Source organism: Formica exsecta, unplaced genomic scaffold (genome assembly GCF_003651465.1).
Source record: "Formica exsecta isolate Colony F162 unplaced genomic scaffold, ASM365146v1 scaffold391, whole genome shotgun sequence".
NCBI lineage: Eukaryota > Metazoa > Arthropoda > Insecta > Hymenoptera > Formicidae > Formica > Formica exsecta.
Genome location: NW_021851147.1, coordinates 367,258 through 381,607, shown reverse-complemented (window position 1 = coordinate 381,607; position 14,350 = coordinate 367,258). Strand labels below are relative to the sequence as shown.

General features: G+C 35.7%; 1 protein-coding gene across 4 annotated transcripts in view; it reads left to right on the top strand.

The window, feature by feature from the left end:
- LOC115239623 overlaps nucleotides 1–14,350 on the top strand; it is a 171,795-nt gene that overhangs the window by 114,084 nt on the left and 43,361 nt on the right. For all 4 annotated transcript variants that reach the window (XM_029814231.1, XM_029814230.1, XM_029814229.1 and 1 more), the window contains 7 exons: nucleotides 1–288; nucleotides 757–997; nucleotides 1,461–1,923; nucleotides 2,192–2,330; nucleotides 2,714–2,891; nucleotides 3,234–3,435; nucleotides 3,836–3,947. The exon at nucleotides 1–288 ends at the window's left edge or, in 3 of these variants, runs on beyond it. In XM_029814231.1, the coding sequence (XP_029670091.1) occupies nucleotides 1–288; nucleotides 757–997; nucleotides 1,461–1,923; nucleotides 2,192–2,330; nucleotides 2,714–2,891; nucleotides 3,234–3,435; nucleotides 3,836–3,947 (1,623 nt within the window). The remainder of the gene's footprint in view (nucleotides 289–756; nucleotides 998–1,460; nucleotides 1,924–2,191; nucleotides 2,331–2,713; nucleotides 2,892–3,233; nucleotides 3,436–3,835; nucleotides 3,948–14,350) is intronic.

The window sequence follows — 14,350 nt, the reverse complement described above, 5'->3', positions numbered from 1 at the left end:
AGAGCGGACGCAGCAACAAGCTCTGCCGCAGGGAGACCTTGGCGGACATCGCCAAGTCGCTGCCGTGGTCGCGACAAACCACCACGGACGCGAGCCACCTGGCCAGCCTGCGGAAGAGACGGGAGAGCTCGGTCGACAGCGGCATTCGCAGCCAGGTGTCGACCAAGTCGAGACGCGATTCCGCCATCAGCGATTTCAAAAACGACCTAGCCAGACTCTGGAACAAGAAGGACGTGCCGCCGCAGCCGCAGCCGCCGCCCACGGTCATCTCGCCCACGCCACGACGAGGTAAAGCCTCCAGTAGCGAGGGAGAAGTAGTTTGCTTCTCGGGTACCGGTCTAAAAATAGCGCCCGCGTCTCGCGATTACCTTGAAGTTGCCGAGTGATTGATTCGTGGATTCAGTGAAAATAACGCATTAGGTCGTGATGTAAGTCTTGCATGCGTAACGCGTAATGCGTATAATTTTACATTGCAAGAATTGTGGCGTTTCGTTGCTGATATAAGTGTCAAGTCACTTTGAAAAACAGTTCGGCTTCTTTCAACAATTATGATAACATAACACGTAGACTTATTCTTGATATTATACAGTAGTTTCATCATTTTTAATATCTTATGAACGTTTGCGCCATGTCAAGTTTCAATTTTCGAACAACGTAAAGGAAAAAAAAACGAATTACAAAGGTAATACATTAATCGTTTTTTATCGAATTGCTTGAGAAACGTATATATCATACTAATTATTATATCAATTGCAGGCTCCGGCGAATCGAGAAACTCTCGTCGTGGCTCGGGCGAGAGCGCGAGATCCAGGAGAGATTCGGTGATTGCGGGACAGACTCCGAGTCCCGGCGAACGTAAGCACAATTGTCGTCATCATAGACGTAGGCAATCTCAACAGTCGGTCGATGGGGGTGGCGTTACACCTACGAAATACTATAGAAATGATCAAAGACCGAGTGCTTCAAGCACAGACAGCGCAGCCAGTAACGCAGTCAGGTCAGTGTAGATGAATAATTAAATTGACTAATAGGCAAATAATTAAATTCAAATAAGCGAGATTAATAGGTAACTATAATATATAAATTTATTTAACTTTTTAATTTAATTAATTAATTAAATTAATTAATTTAATTATCTTTAAATTTTCATGTAGTTGATAACAATTCGTACAAAAGAATCGTTTATATATAAAAATATACACAGTGCCTAATAATTTTCTTTGATACAGAATAATATATTCATATTTATTTCATTTTATTTATATTTTTTTTATTCATTTTATTTATATATTTTTTATTTATATTTTATTTATATTTTTGACTCTATATTGAAAAGAAATGTAAAATATCCTCATCTCCAAATTGATCAGAGAATTTGCTATTAAAAGCACATTGGGGACAAAATTTTGAGACACTCTGTGTAGTACATATCTTATTCCTTAATTGTTTTTCACCATTAGAGACCATATGGAGGCTCAGAGGAACTCCACGGACAAGAGCGAGAGATCGAGCAATACCGAAGTCAAAACGCAATCAACGGGCACCTCCGTAATTGACACGAAGTCGACGATGACGGCGACATCCTTGACCGTCGACGGAAAGACGCCCATCGTCACCACGACCGAATCGAGAATAGTGACAATCAATACCTCGACGATGGCGTCCACTTCGTCGACTTTGAGCGTCGACACAAAGACCGCTATTACTGAAAACAAGTCCGGTATCAATCTGGACGCGTCCATAAACCCACCGACCATCGTCATGTCCTCGGTAACGCCACCGACCATCTCACCGACCGCCGGAAGCAGCCTACCGCTTCCCGGCACCTCGACTTCCGGTAGCTCCAGCCCGGTCGGCTCCCCGAACGTCAACAATACACCTACGCATCCGTTACTTTCCACTCGAAGAGACTCGACTACGCAGGTAAACCTCGCGACCTTTTTTTACAAGAATATCGATCCAATAATTTAATGTAATATAAGTTATAGCGATATAAAATTATATATATATATATATATATATATATATATATATATTTTTATATATTTGAAAAATATATAAAATCTTCCAATTGTGTTCGATTCATGCATGATTTATTAAAATGGATTAGTAGCTTTCTTGATTATAAATCTTCAATTTCTCTTGTAATTGCTGTATTGCATATTTTAATTGTTATCGACTCTTTTAACAGTGTTATTACAAGAGTAAAGAAGTTTCGCCGAATAAATTGTCGAGACTGATACGCCAACAGGCAGCAATAGATGAGTCGATGCCACCCACAGGTCGTCGTGGCAGTCAGCCAACTTTATCACCGGATCCTGATGATGGCGGCAAGTATACCATTTGTTGTTACAGTTGTTTTACTTTTTCATATAATACATGAAATTTTATAAAATTCTACATACTGTCTGCAATTGATTTCTCTTTGTATATATGTATATCATTCTATGTGTGTTTATATCTCACACAATTTACTTGAAATAGATCATTTCAATTATGACATTACGATTCTAAATGATTTATAAATTGTAATATCACGTCACTCTCTCGTTTCTGCAATAAATTATATTTTCCAAAATTAAAAAAAAAGCATTTTATATGTAAGCATCAAGCATTTCTTTAGAATGATAATTCTAAAAGATATTAAAGATAAGAGATATTTTTATAATTCTATAAGCTATGAGATATATTAATTTTATCGATATATTTGAAGGTCGAAAAGCACGAAGAGACTCTTTGAGTCCGGATTCCGCTTCATATCCACGACGTCGCGACTCAAGGAGTCATTTGAGTCCCGACAGAACCGTTGATAAAAGAGATATCAGCCCTATCAGGCAAAGAAAAGCTCGACTGAGAAGGCAATCCACCTCCATGGCTGGTCGGCCATCAAGGTACCTGTATTTTATTGATTTTCTATTATAAGTAGTGTAAACACGGTCATACATTTAATATTCGTAAAATTAATTATCAACATTTCAAATTTAAAAATGTTTTATTTTTGATATGTGTATCCAAGTTTTTTTTATAATTCAAAAACATTATTATATGTGTAATGTATTTTATATTAATATTTTTATAAATTATTTTTAAATGTTTTTATACACATATAATTTACAATATTTTTCAATTATAAGTATCTATACAATATCGAATCACATTTTCATCAAATAAACAAAATTTTAATATACTTACATTAATTTGTAACATTAAAATTTCTCTCATTTATATCGCAGATCGCCGGACAGCTCTTCATGTTCGTCCAGAGATCCCAGTCCTTGCGCTCGCGCACCCAGCATCCAACATGCGCCAATAATACGACGGCAATCCACCACCGAAGAGATTCTGATAGCGCGCGGTTTTCGACGACAGAGTACCACTGAGGAGATGATACGATGCCGTAATTTTAGGCGACAAAGCTCTCAAAGCGACGACACGGTTCGTTCATCTCGATAATAATCGCGGCGATAAAATCCATCTTGAAATAAATATACAAAAATAATAAAGCTCCATCAAATAAACGAAAATTATGATTTTTTTTTTTTCAATTTGCGCTAACTTAAAGGCATTGAACAGATATGGTAAAGATTTTTACTTATTGTTATAAAAAGAATTTTATGAAGCAAAATCTTTTTTGCGTGTTACAAAATAATTAAATATGAAATAATAATTCTTTTTTAAATTCTATTTAAAAAATTTAATATTTTAAAGAAAGCAATATAAAGTTAACGAAACATAAGATAAATCTTTTTATAAAATATTATTAAGAATTAATTAAGAGTGTTAATACTTTTTATTTATATAATTAATGATTATGATTTTGCTTCTCGTTTCGTAGGTTCAGAGATATCGCGGACGAAGAGACAGTTCTGCTCAAATCACAGATGGTACCTTCGCGACGATGACAGTCGAGACGTCTAGCACATTTTTTGACAGCAGCACCCAGACTGGTGAGTGATTAAAAGATAAATATAATTTCGTCGTATATGGCAGGTACACGTAAAAGTATGGTAATCTACGACCTTATGGCGAATTCCCGCGTGTGCCAAATTCATCCTTATCTCACTTTTGACAGTAAAAATCTTTTCGCTCTGTAATGTACTCCGTACAAGAGAAGTCTTGTAATTTCGAAAATTTTCAGCGCTCTTAAAATATTCCGTTTTGTATCCGGCAACAAAATTTAGAAAGGAAATCTTAAAAGGAGAGGTAAACATCTTTATTAAATAATGAAATTGAATTTTACGCATTTAATGAATGTCGCATAATTAAAAAAACTATCTCTCTTCTTGCAGTATTAACCCATCACGTGAAGCCGTTTAATTAAAAAAAAAGAAACTAAAGCATAAAAAGAAGTTTTTATTATTTGCTGTAATATACTTTTCTTCCAATTTCAAAATAATTATCTTGTATTGAGATTTCTATAGCTTTTGTTTAATAATCATTACATGAATAAATCATAAATATTATTCATAAGTCGTATTAATCATAATATTACATTTAACAAAATTTTAAAAAGTTATAAAAAAATAATTTAAAAAATCTCTATTTTAAATAGTTTGTTGAAAAAAAGAATATCAGTAAAATTATTTCTTTTTTGTAAAAGTTTGTTTTATGTTCAAGCTACGTTAAATGTCATACTGCAGTAGTACGAATCAATGATATCTCTGACCGCGGCGCGGGCTTGACGGTATTATGTTTCATTGGATCAAAAATTTTTTTTCAAATAACTTTTTTTCATACAAAACTCTCCCCTGATTTTTTAAAGACAGTTTAAATCATTGTTTTCTTATTTATTATAAAAAAAAAAAGAAACTAAAGCATAAAAAGAAGTTTTTATTATTTGCTGTAATATACTTTTCTTCCAATTTCAAAATAATTATCTTGTATTGAGATTTCTATAGCTTTTGTTTAATAATCATTACATGAATAAATCATAAATATTATTCATAAGTCGTATTAATCATAATATTACATTTAACAAAATTTAAAAAAGTTATAAAAAAATAATTAAAAAAATCTCTATTTTAAATAGTTTGTTGAAAAAAAGAATATCAGTAAAATTATTTCTTTTTTGTAAAAGTTTGTTTTATGTTCAAGCTACGTTAAATGTCATACTGCAGTAGTACGAATCAATGATATCTCTGACCGCGGCGCGGGCTTGACGGTATTATGTTTCATTGGATCAAAAATTTTTTTTCAAATAACTTTTTTTCATACAAAACTCTCCCCTGATTTTTTAAAGACAGTTTAAATCATTGTTTTCTTATTTATTATAAAATGTATAAAATGTAATATATCCAATAATATTATAAAATCTGTGTCTGTAGAATCTCTCAAGGACTCACATAATCATGGCATTTGATCTCGTTACTCTAAATAGCCAGCTAATCCGAGTATTCGCTATCAAACGTTCCGCATCTCGAACGTTGCGCTAAATTCGCGCTCCTGTTATCGCGTCATGCGCGGGTGTCGCGGATAACCGGCGTCGCGACGCTCGAGGACGCAGGCGTCATTGTGGCGGGTTTAGTTCCTGCGAGATAACATTGGGTGCACCGTAGTCGATAGACTGGAAAACAGAAAACCAACCCTTGCGAGGTACTCTTCGTCTAAGGACGAGCGTGCGTGTGCACTCGTCGCGGCTCCGCCTCGTGCGCAAGGTGTTCCCGTCACTATAAGACGAGAGAAGTTAAAGTAGCCGCGAAAGAACGTCTCTTACATCAAAGTGAGAAACTGGAAAAAAATCCTCGTCGTACTCGGGGACCAGTGTTTATCTCGGTCCTCTCGAGGATCGACGATCGAATTCGACCGAGGAAGGATCGCTCCTGAAGAAAGGACTTTCCGCGAACGGACGACTCCTCCGATCCTTCGTGTTTTAATTGAAGGTGCGCGCGGCAAATTCTATCCGTTCCGCTTCCACCTTCGTCTGTTTACTCGCATCGAAGAATCGATCCTAGGACGATCAAATGTCGGTGGCGAGCCACGCCGTCAGAGAGGTGCGCGGCCCTTCCTGCGGAAGGATGATACGATCGAGTTTGTCCATTAGAGCGATGAAAAAACGTTGAAAAAAAAAAAAGAAACTAAAGCATAAAAAGAAGTTTTTATTATTTGCTGTAATATACTTTTCTTCCAATTTCAAAATAATTATCTTGTATTGAGATTTCTATAGCTTTTGTTTAATAATCATTACATGAATAAATCATAAATATTATTCATAAGTCGTATTAATCATAATATTACATTTAACAAAATTTAAAAAAGTTATAAAAAAATAATTAAAAAAATCTCTATTTTAAATAGTTTGTTGAAAAAAAGAATATCAGTAAAATTATTTCTTTTTTGTAAAAGTTTGTTTTATGTTCAAGCTACGTTAAATGTCATACTGCAGTAGTACGAATCAATGATATCTCTGACCGCGGCGCGGGCTTGACGGTATTATGTTTCATTGGATCAAAAATTTTTTTTCAAATAACTTTTTTTCATACAAAACTCTCCCCTGATTTTTTAAAGATAGTTTAAATCATTGTTTTCTTATTTATTATGTATAAAATGTAATATATCCAATAATATTATAAAATCTGTGTCTGTAGAATCTCTCAAGGACTCACATAATCATGGCATTTGATCTCGTTACTCTAAATAGCCAGCTAATCCGAGTATTCGCTATCAAACGTTCCGCATCTCGAACGTTGCGCTAAATTCGCGCTCCTGTTATCGCGTCATGCGCGGGTGTCGCGGATAACCGGCGTCGCGACGCTCGAGGACGCAGGCGTCATTGTGGCGGGTTTAGTTCCTGCGAGATAACATTGGGTGCACCGTAGTCGATAGACTGGAAAACAGAAAACCAACCCTTGCGAGGTACTCTTCGTCTAAGGACGAGCGTGCGTGTGCACTCGTCGCGGCTCCGCCTCGTGCGCAAGGTGTTCCCGTCACTATAAGACGAGAGAAGTTAAAGTAGTCGCGAAAGAACGTCTCTTACATCAAAGTGAGAAACTGGAAAAAAATCCTCGTCGTACTCGGGGACCAGTGTTTATCTCGGTCCTCTCGAGGATCGACGATCGAATTCGACCGAGGAAGGATCGCTCCTGAAGAAAGGACTTTCCGCGAACGGACGACTCCTCCGATCCTTCGTGTTTTAATTGAAGGTGCGCGCGGCAAATTCTATCCGTTCCGCTTCCACCTTCGTCTGTTTACTCGCATCGAAGAATCGATCCTAGGACGATCAAATGTCGGTGGCGAGCCACGCCGTCAGAGAGGTGCGCGGCCCTTCCTGCGGAAGGATGATACGATCGAGTTTGTCCATTAGAGCGATGAAAAAACGTTGAAACGTGGGTGGTGGCTATTCTTCCGATCGACAGATCGAAGTTTACCGACTGTTAAGATTTTCGTGTGAAACGAGCAGGTCTCTCCTCTCTTCGATTCCCCGCGTATGTACGTACATATATGTAATATATCCTACAAACGCAGACATCCTGCGTTCACACTCGCTGAGCGCACGATCAGGTGTTTTCCGCTGACAGGACGCAACCACTTGTGGCAGAGCCCGGCGAACGACTCTATCGCTCGATATCGGTCCGGCATCACGCGAGAAATTTGGAAATCGGCCAACGCGTGGCATGCGTCGTCAGGGAAACAGGACCTAACTCGTCCTGTCGTCGCGCGACCTGAAAGATCCTTCCGTGACCTTCGAGGCGGTGGCGGACGTCTCCGTGTGTCCTTGACACGTTATGTCGATCGTTCGATAGTCACGCGCGATTAATCGGTGTGCCGATTGTGTGTTTTCTCTGTGAAGTTCGAATACGAAGTTGGCGAGTGATGGCGAGGAGGACTCGTCCTACCGTTCAAGGACTCCGCTTTCCTATCAACGCGGTCATGACGCCGGAGACTTTCGCGAAAGTGACGTTCCATAGGTATGATGTAGGTATGATGTAGGACAGGTCGATCGTATAAAATATATCTCCAATGTAGATCCTTATTCTTATTCCGCGATTTTATACGCAGCCATAAAAAAAAAAAAAATTTATCGACTTTTTTGTAAGATTGACAATATTTTTATAATATTTAAAAAGTTATATTTTTTCAGTTTTTTTGTTTTGACCTTGAAAATGACCTTGTCGCAAATTTTCATTATCATATTCGTAATCAGCGTTCAAAAATACAAAAAATAGTGTAGTTTCAAAAAAATCGGAGGGTTCACCTATTCGGAACTCCACCCATTTTTTCAAGTGATCGTTATGCTCTTCGAATAATTTATATTATGTACGTTTTTTTACGCACCCTATTTTTATGATTCACATTTATTTTAATAATTTATGTCTACGAGCGGTTATATAAACTCTGTAGAATATATTTTTAACTATTTGATTTATATAAGCTAAGTTTTTTATATAAGTTTGCAAAAATATTTGCATCTATCATTAACTTAGAGCAATTTTTTAACGAAAAGGTTTATCGAAGGCTATTCTTTTTCATAATCTTTCAATATTCAACATTATTTATATATTAAATTTTGTATTATATTTTATTTGAGTCAAATATTTATATAGAAAATGAATATTTTTCGTTTCTTAAACTGAATCATATATGATATGTATAATACAATAATATAATTTATAATTGTATAAAAGATTTGTTCTATTCAATAATCAATTAAATAACATAAATAAATGATACATGTGCTAAATGTTAATGAGAAGATAGAGCGGAGCTTATCGCATGTCATATCACAATTAGTAACGTGTCATGTTTAACGATACTTGAGATTAATAAGTCAATATGAATTATACGTACTAATTTGTAGTTAGTCGCCAATTTAGATTACGAATCCCGACGCACCGTGTTCAAATGTCAAAGTTAAATCTTTACAAGTTTAACACATACCGACGGGTAACGCAATTTACTCCAATGCAATTTACTTAAAATTTAATACGTTAATGAACAATGTATAGTAATCATGTATAGTAACATCACCCGCACATTCATTATAGTATATCTATAATTAAAATCGCTAGTTTTTAAGAGTATGATAATTCAGCTTTATTTCGTCCCATAGGATGTATGTAGGATGATACTCACAAAACACACTCGATTACACTTATTCATAATATCGTCCTTTAATGGATCGACGATACAGACATTACAGAATTTAGTGCGCTGCATTTAAATTCGAAATGGCAATTTCGCCGGGCTTATGGCGTGTTCGAGAAGTCGACACACAAGATAATTGTGTCCCTCGACGACATCGGTGATGATAAATATTTTCATCGCGAATTTTACGACGAACGTGATCAGTTGAGTAGAGAAGCGCCCCTCGTTAGAACGCTTTTATCGCGCGGCCGTGTTTAATACGCGTCATTGAAGTTGCGCGCGCGCGCGCTCGCGTATGTCAGAATCAATTATAAAAATAATTCTTTCAACGTCGCGCGCGTTGATGTTTCGCCTTTACTCTCCTTTAATCTGCAGACCGAGATTAAAATGTTGATTCGTTCGAAGTCCAGCAAAACGAATTTCCATTTCGCTAATTAAATCGCGAACGGTTTTATTTGCGACGGATATGTTATAACACAGAGAATTCTTTTTTCATTGATTTAATTATTACAATCACGACGGATTTTATCCGCCAGCTTAATCGCGCAGCTTTTCAACTCACAAAGAGATTCGTGTGGGAACTATGCGAGGGCGATTTATTTTTGCAAACTTTGTTCTTCCATTGCCGACGAAGGAAGGATCGTTACAAGAAACTTGACTTGACCTGAACTACCGGAAGTTGTTGTTTCTTACATCTCCTCGGCGACAACTTTTACGTTAACTCGCATCTTGCTAACAAGTTTTAAGATATATCGCATTATTAATATCGGGAAAAAAATCTGTATAATTCGAGCGAATATTTTTGAGACAGAAAATTATTGAAGTGTTTATTTATATCGAAAAAGAATTTATTTTCCGTCGCTGAGAATCTACAACAGAAAAGCTGAATATCTATACGACTGTACAGTTAACTAATTTGTCATGCTCGAAAGTAATTTTTGAAATAAAAACAATTAAATTCTATCCATTAATAATAATATAATTAACAAAACGATTGTTGAATATCTAATTAATGATAAACGCGTGACTACATCAACTACGTTCTGCAATCAGCTCTTTTCTCGTACAGTTAATATTAAGTATGCATATTGCGCGTGTACATTCACAAGTGCGCTTTTAAATTAGCCAATCGAATGGTATCCATCGATAACGATTTAATTAGAGACAATTATCGAATACCCAGCGAAACGTAATAGAATTGCCATCACCAGTCCATGTTGTAAAATTAACTTCGCACAGATAATTTTCAATAATTCTAAATTAAATGACCTTCGTACAATCAAAACATTCAAATTATAAAAAAATAATTATTGTGTAATATATAAAAAAAATCCATAAAGAGAGAGAGAGAGAGAGAGAGAAATTATTCGTTTGTTGTATCATAATTTTTTTACAAGATACAAAAAGTAATTCCTCTATTTCTACATATATATATTATTTTTTATTATACTTTGATATTTCTGTTGTTCGAAACAACAATTAGAATTTTTTATGTGGCGACTGCGCTTTGCAATATTCATCAATCTGCAGTTTATTACATTCTTCGTAATCTTCTTTCAGTGCGATGCCGAAGATTTTTCCACTTTTATGGCCGCTTTTTACTTTACCGCGCTGCCTTAATTATGTTTCTCTTATCGTCGAGACTCGGCCAGTGCTCACGTAATTTAGTGGATACGCTTTTCAGGGCACCGTAGCTACGAACAAATCGTCCGTAATTTGAGCGCCGTTGGCAAATGTAATTTTCCAGATCGGTCTTGTCTCCTGGTCGCGCGAATGCGTCCATTTCGAAATTGCTCTCGTGTGTTTTTGCCTTCGTGTTAAAGGAAGGAATAACAAGGTGAGGCGCCCGACTTTTACGTTGAGTATCTCCACTTCTCCCTTCTGTTCATCTCATTTTAGGTTCTTTTTGCCGTGTATCGAATGTTTCCCCTGAATGGTAGGATTAAATTTTTCCAGAGCGTAGGTATCTTTTAAAAAATAGAACAAGCAGGGCGAAAATATCGGTTACTAACAATAAGTAATTTTTCATTGAAAAATATATAGATAAGATTATTTAAAAATATATAAAAGTACTATTGTGGCAGTTATAAATTTTTAATGAAGTATTCGTCTGCTTGTTATCGTACTTTTTAAATTTTCGAATTATAATATTAGATAATAAATTATGATAAATAATTATAATATATAATAATTATAATATATATAATAAATTATGATATTAATTATGATAAATAATTACGATATTATAATTATGATAATATAATTTCGAATTATGATAAGATAATAAATGCAGAGTACAAAAATATTTTTGTAAAATCATTAGAAAGTCAAATTTTTATCGTCGACCCACAGTTTATTCAAAATTATTATATTTTTGTAGCAAAATTTTCCGTGGTTTTATTCCTTAAATTTTCTTTATTTATGCACATTCTATTTCTGACACTGCTTTATGTTTCTGACTGATTGAGATATTGTAGTTGTCGTCTTTATCTCGCTTTTTAGAATCACTTGCGCGTAGCAGGTAAGATAGCTATTAAAAGCTTGTATGTGCCGTCTCATCGTGTAACTAAATAAAAAGAAAAACATTTCGGATGCCGGGTCACTTAGTTTCCTTCAACTGCTTGTAAACGTGAGGCGAAACACAATAGGTCGTTCGCGCGAGATCGAAGTGACGAAAGCAAGGGTGACGGCAAACGAATTGGCACAAAAAAGAGATATATTATCGTGCGCTTCGAATGAAATTCAATTGAACGTACGTTTTTAATCGCATTATTCCACGCCCGTAAATTATGATATTAATTATGATAAATAATTACGATATTATATAATTATGATAATATAATTTCGAATTATGATAAGATAATAAATGCAGAGTACAAAAATATTTTTGTAAAATCATTAGAAAGTCAAATTTTTATCGTCGACCCACAGTTTATTCAAAATTATTATATTTTTGTAGCAAAATTTTCCGTGGTTTTATTCCTTAAATTTTCTTTATTTATGCACATTCTATTTCTGACACTGCTTTATGTTTCTGACTGATTGAGATATTGTAGTTGTCGTCTTTATCTCGCTTTTTAGAATCACTTGCGCGTAGCAGGTAAGATAGCTATTAAAAGCTTGTATGTGCCGTCTCATCGTGTAACTAAATAAAAAGAAAAACATTTCGGATGCCGGGTCACTTAGTTTCCTTCAACTGCTTGTAAACGTGAGGCGAAACAATAGGTCGTTCGCGCGAGATCGAAGTGACGAAAGCAAGGGTGACGGCAAACGAATTGGCACAAAAAAGAGATATATTATCGTGCGCTTCGAATGAAATTCAATTGAACGTACGTTTTTAATCGCATTATTCCACGCCCGTTCGCCATGTAACGCGGTCGTGTAATAAGCTTTTAATCGAGAAATATTAATCGGCCGTAGCACGCGAGATGCTCGTGAAAAACTCCCGGGCTTATTGTATACCAGCCGAACCCTCGGCAGAATTCGTCCCTTATCCATTTTCCAACCTTCAACAACGAAGGGTGTTTTTTATCGACGAACGCATTAACAATTAGGTTACTAATGTGTTTTCATATTCGATGTATCGATAAAAGAATAATAATGAGAATGAGAAGAAATCTCGTTCATATTGTCATGATTATTAATACTTAAACAAACGTATTTTTATAAAAAATCAGAAGAGGCAAAGTTCTTGTAAAAAATGGTAAAGAACGCATTTATTATTTAAAAATATACCGATTCGTTCAATATATCATACGATATAGATAATTATGATTTCTAGTTTGCTTATTTAATGCTAAATCATTAACATCATATCTATATTATAAACGAAATTCATTTATTATTAATAGCCCATATGGTGTTTTATTTGTTTCCACGATATGATTGCATAATCTCCTAATACACGCACTATATATATTACACAATTAATTAACCGATTCGATGGGGGCGATAATTCCGTGTTATATCATTCTCTTATTAATAAGTATAAATGCATGTGTAGCGTTTCGTGAAATACGCAGGATATAAGCACGGAAATATATCGAATTTAGAAAAGCAAGGATAGCAACGCATCGGAAATATCGAGGAGATGCTTAACCGTAGATGGGATGCCAACCGTAAATCCCATCTCGGTATCAATCGCGTCGCTGCTCACTCTGTGCATGTGCGTTTATCAAGGATTTATTGAGCTCTAATCCATCCCGTAGCGCTCGCACCAATCGCAAATCAATTATTCGTTTATTCCTATTGACGCGCGAAGGGTGCGGCACGCTCGCCGGATTAAAAGGGGAATTTCGATTGGCACATACGAGCGCAAATAATCGGTATTTTGCTCACGACCGCGTACATTGTGATTAAGGCACGTCACACACGCGCTTCGTTCATTCTTCGCAATTTTACCTGAACGTGCGAATCTGTGCGGATTACTCGAGAACTTGTCCTATAGTGACATACGACACAACTGAAACACGTATATAATAGGACTCTTTATATGTATAGATAAAAATTTTATAAATTCAGGTCGCCCTTCATAAAATTCTTATTTTTGATATAATTAAAGGTCTTATCATTTTAAAATAGTGTAAACCTTAAATTTATGCAAAATTTGTTCTTGTAATAAATCAATTATTCTCGAAATACAGATGAATTACAGATTTAAAAGTCCAGATTCGAGCAAAATCTGGTGGAAAAGAGCGAATAAGAGCGGCCTAATTTTTTCATCCGCGACGCGAGTTGCGGCAGAATCCCGGATGCAATAATTGCGCGAGATGTAATTATTATTTCCATCGGTGGCGACCGCTGATAATCGTCGCTCTCTGCCGGAGGACTCCCGGGAATTTCATTGGTTTCGATAAATTTTGCCGGCCGACTGGCCGAGGCCGTGCTCTTCGGTCATCAATTTCCGTCGACAAGACCGCGTTCATTGCTAAGGCCGAATTTACGCTTTTGGCGATCGCTACGGATAAATCGCCCTAAGTGAATGAATCGGAAGTGAACTATCGACAAGTTAAGTTCACCAAAAGCTCTTCGTTCTCGATCGCTTGAAAATTATTAGAGCCAGTTAAGAAAAAATCGATTTTCCGAGTTGATGGAAGCATCTTTGATATTAAAATTTAATATTCCGTGATTCTGGAACCTACACTGCGTTTGTATAATCTCATCATAAATTATCTGTTAAATATTCACATATAATATAATGTAAATGTAATGTAAATGTAATGTAAATGTAATGTAAATGTAATATGAAATCTAATTTTAATCTAATTTT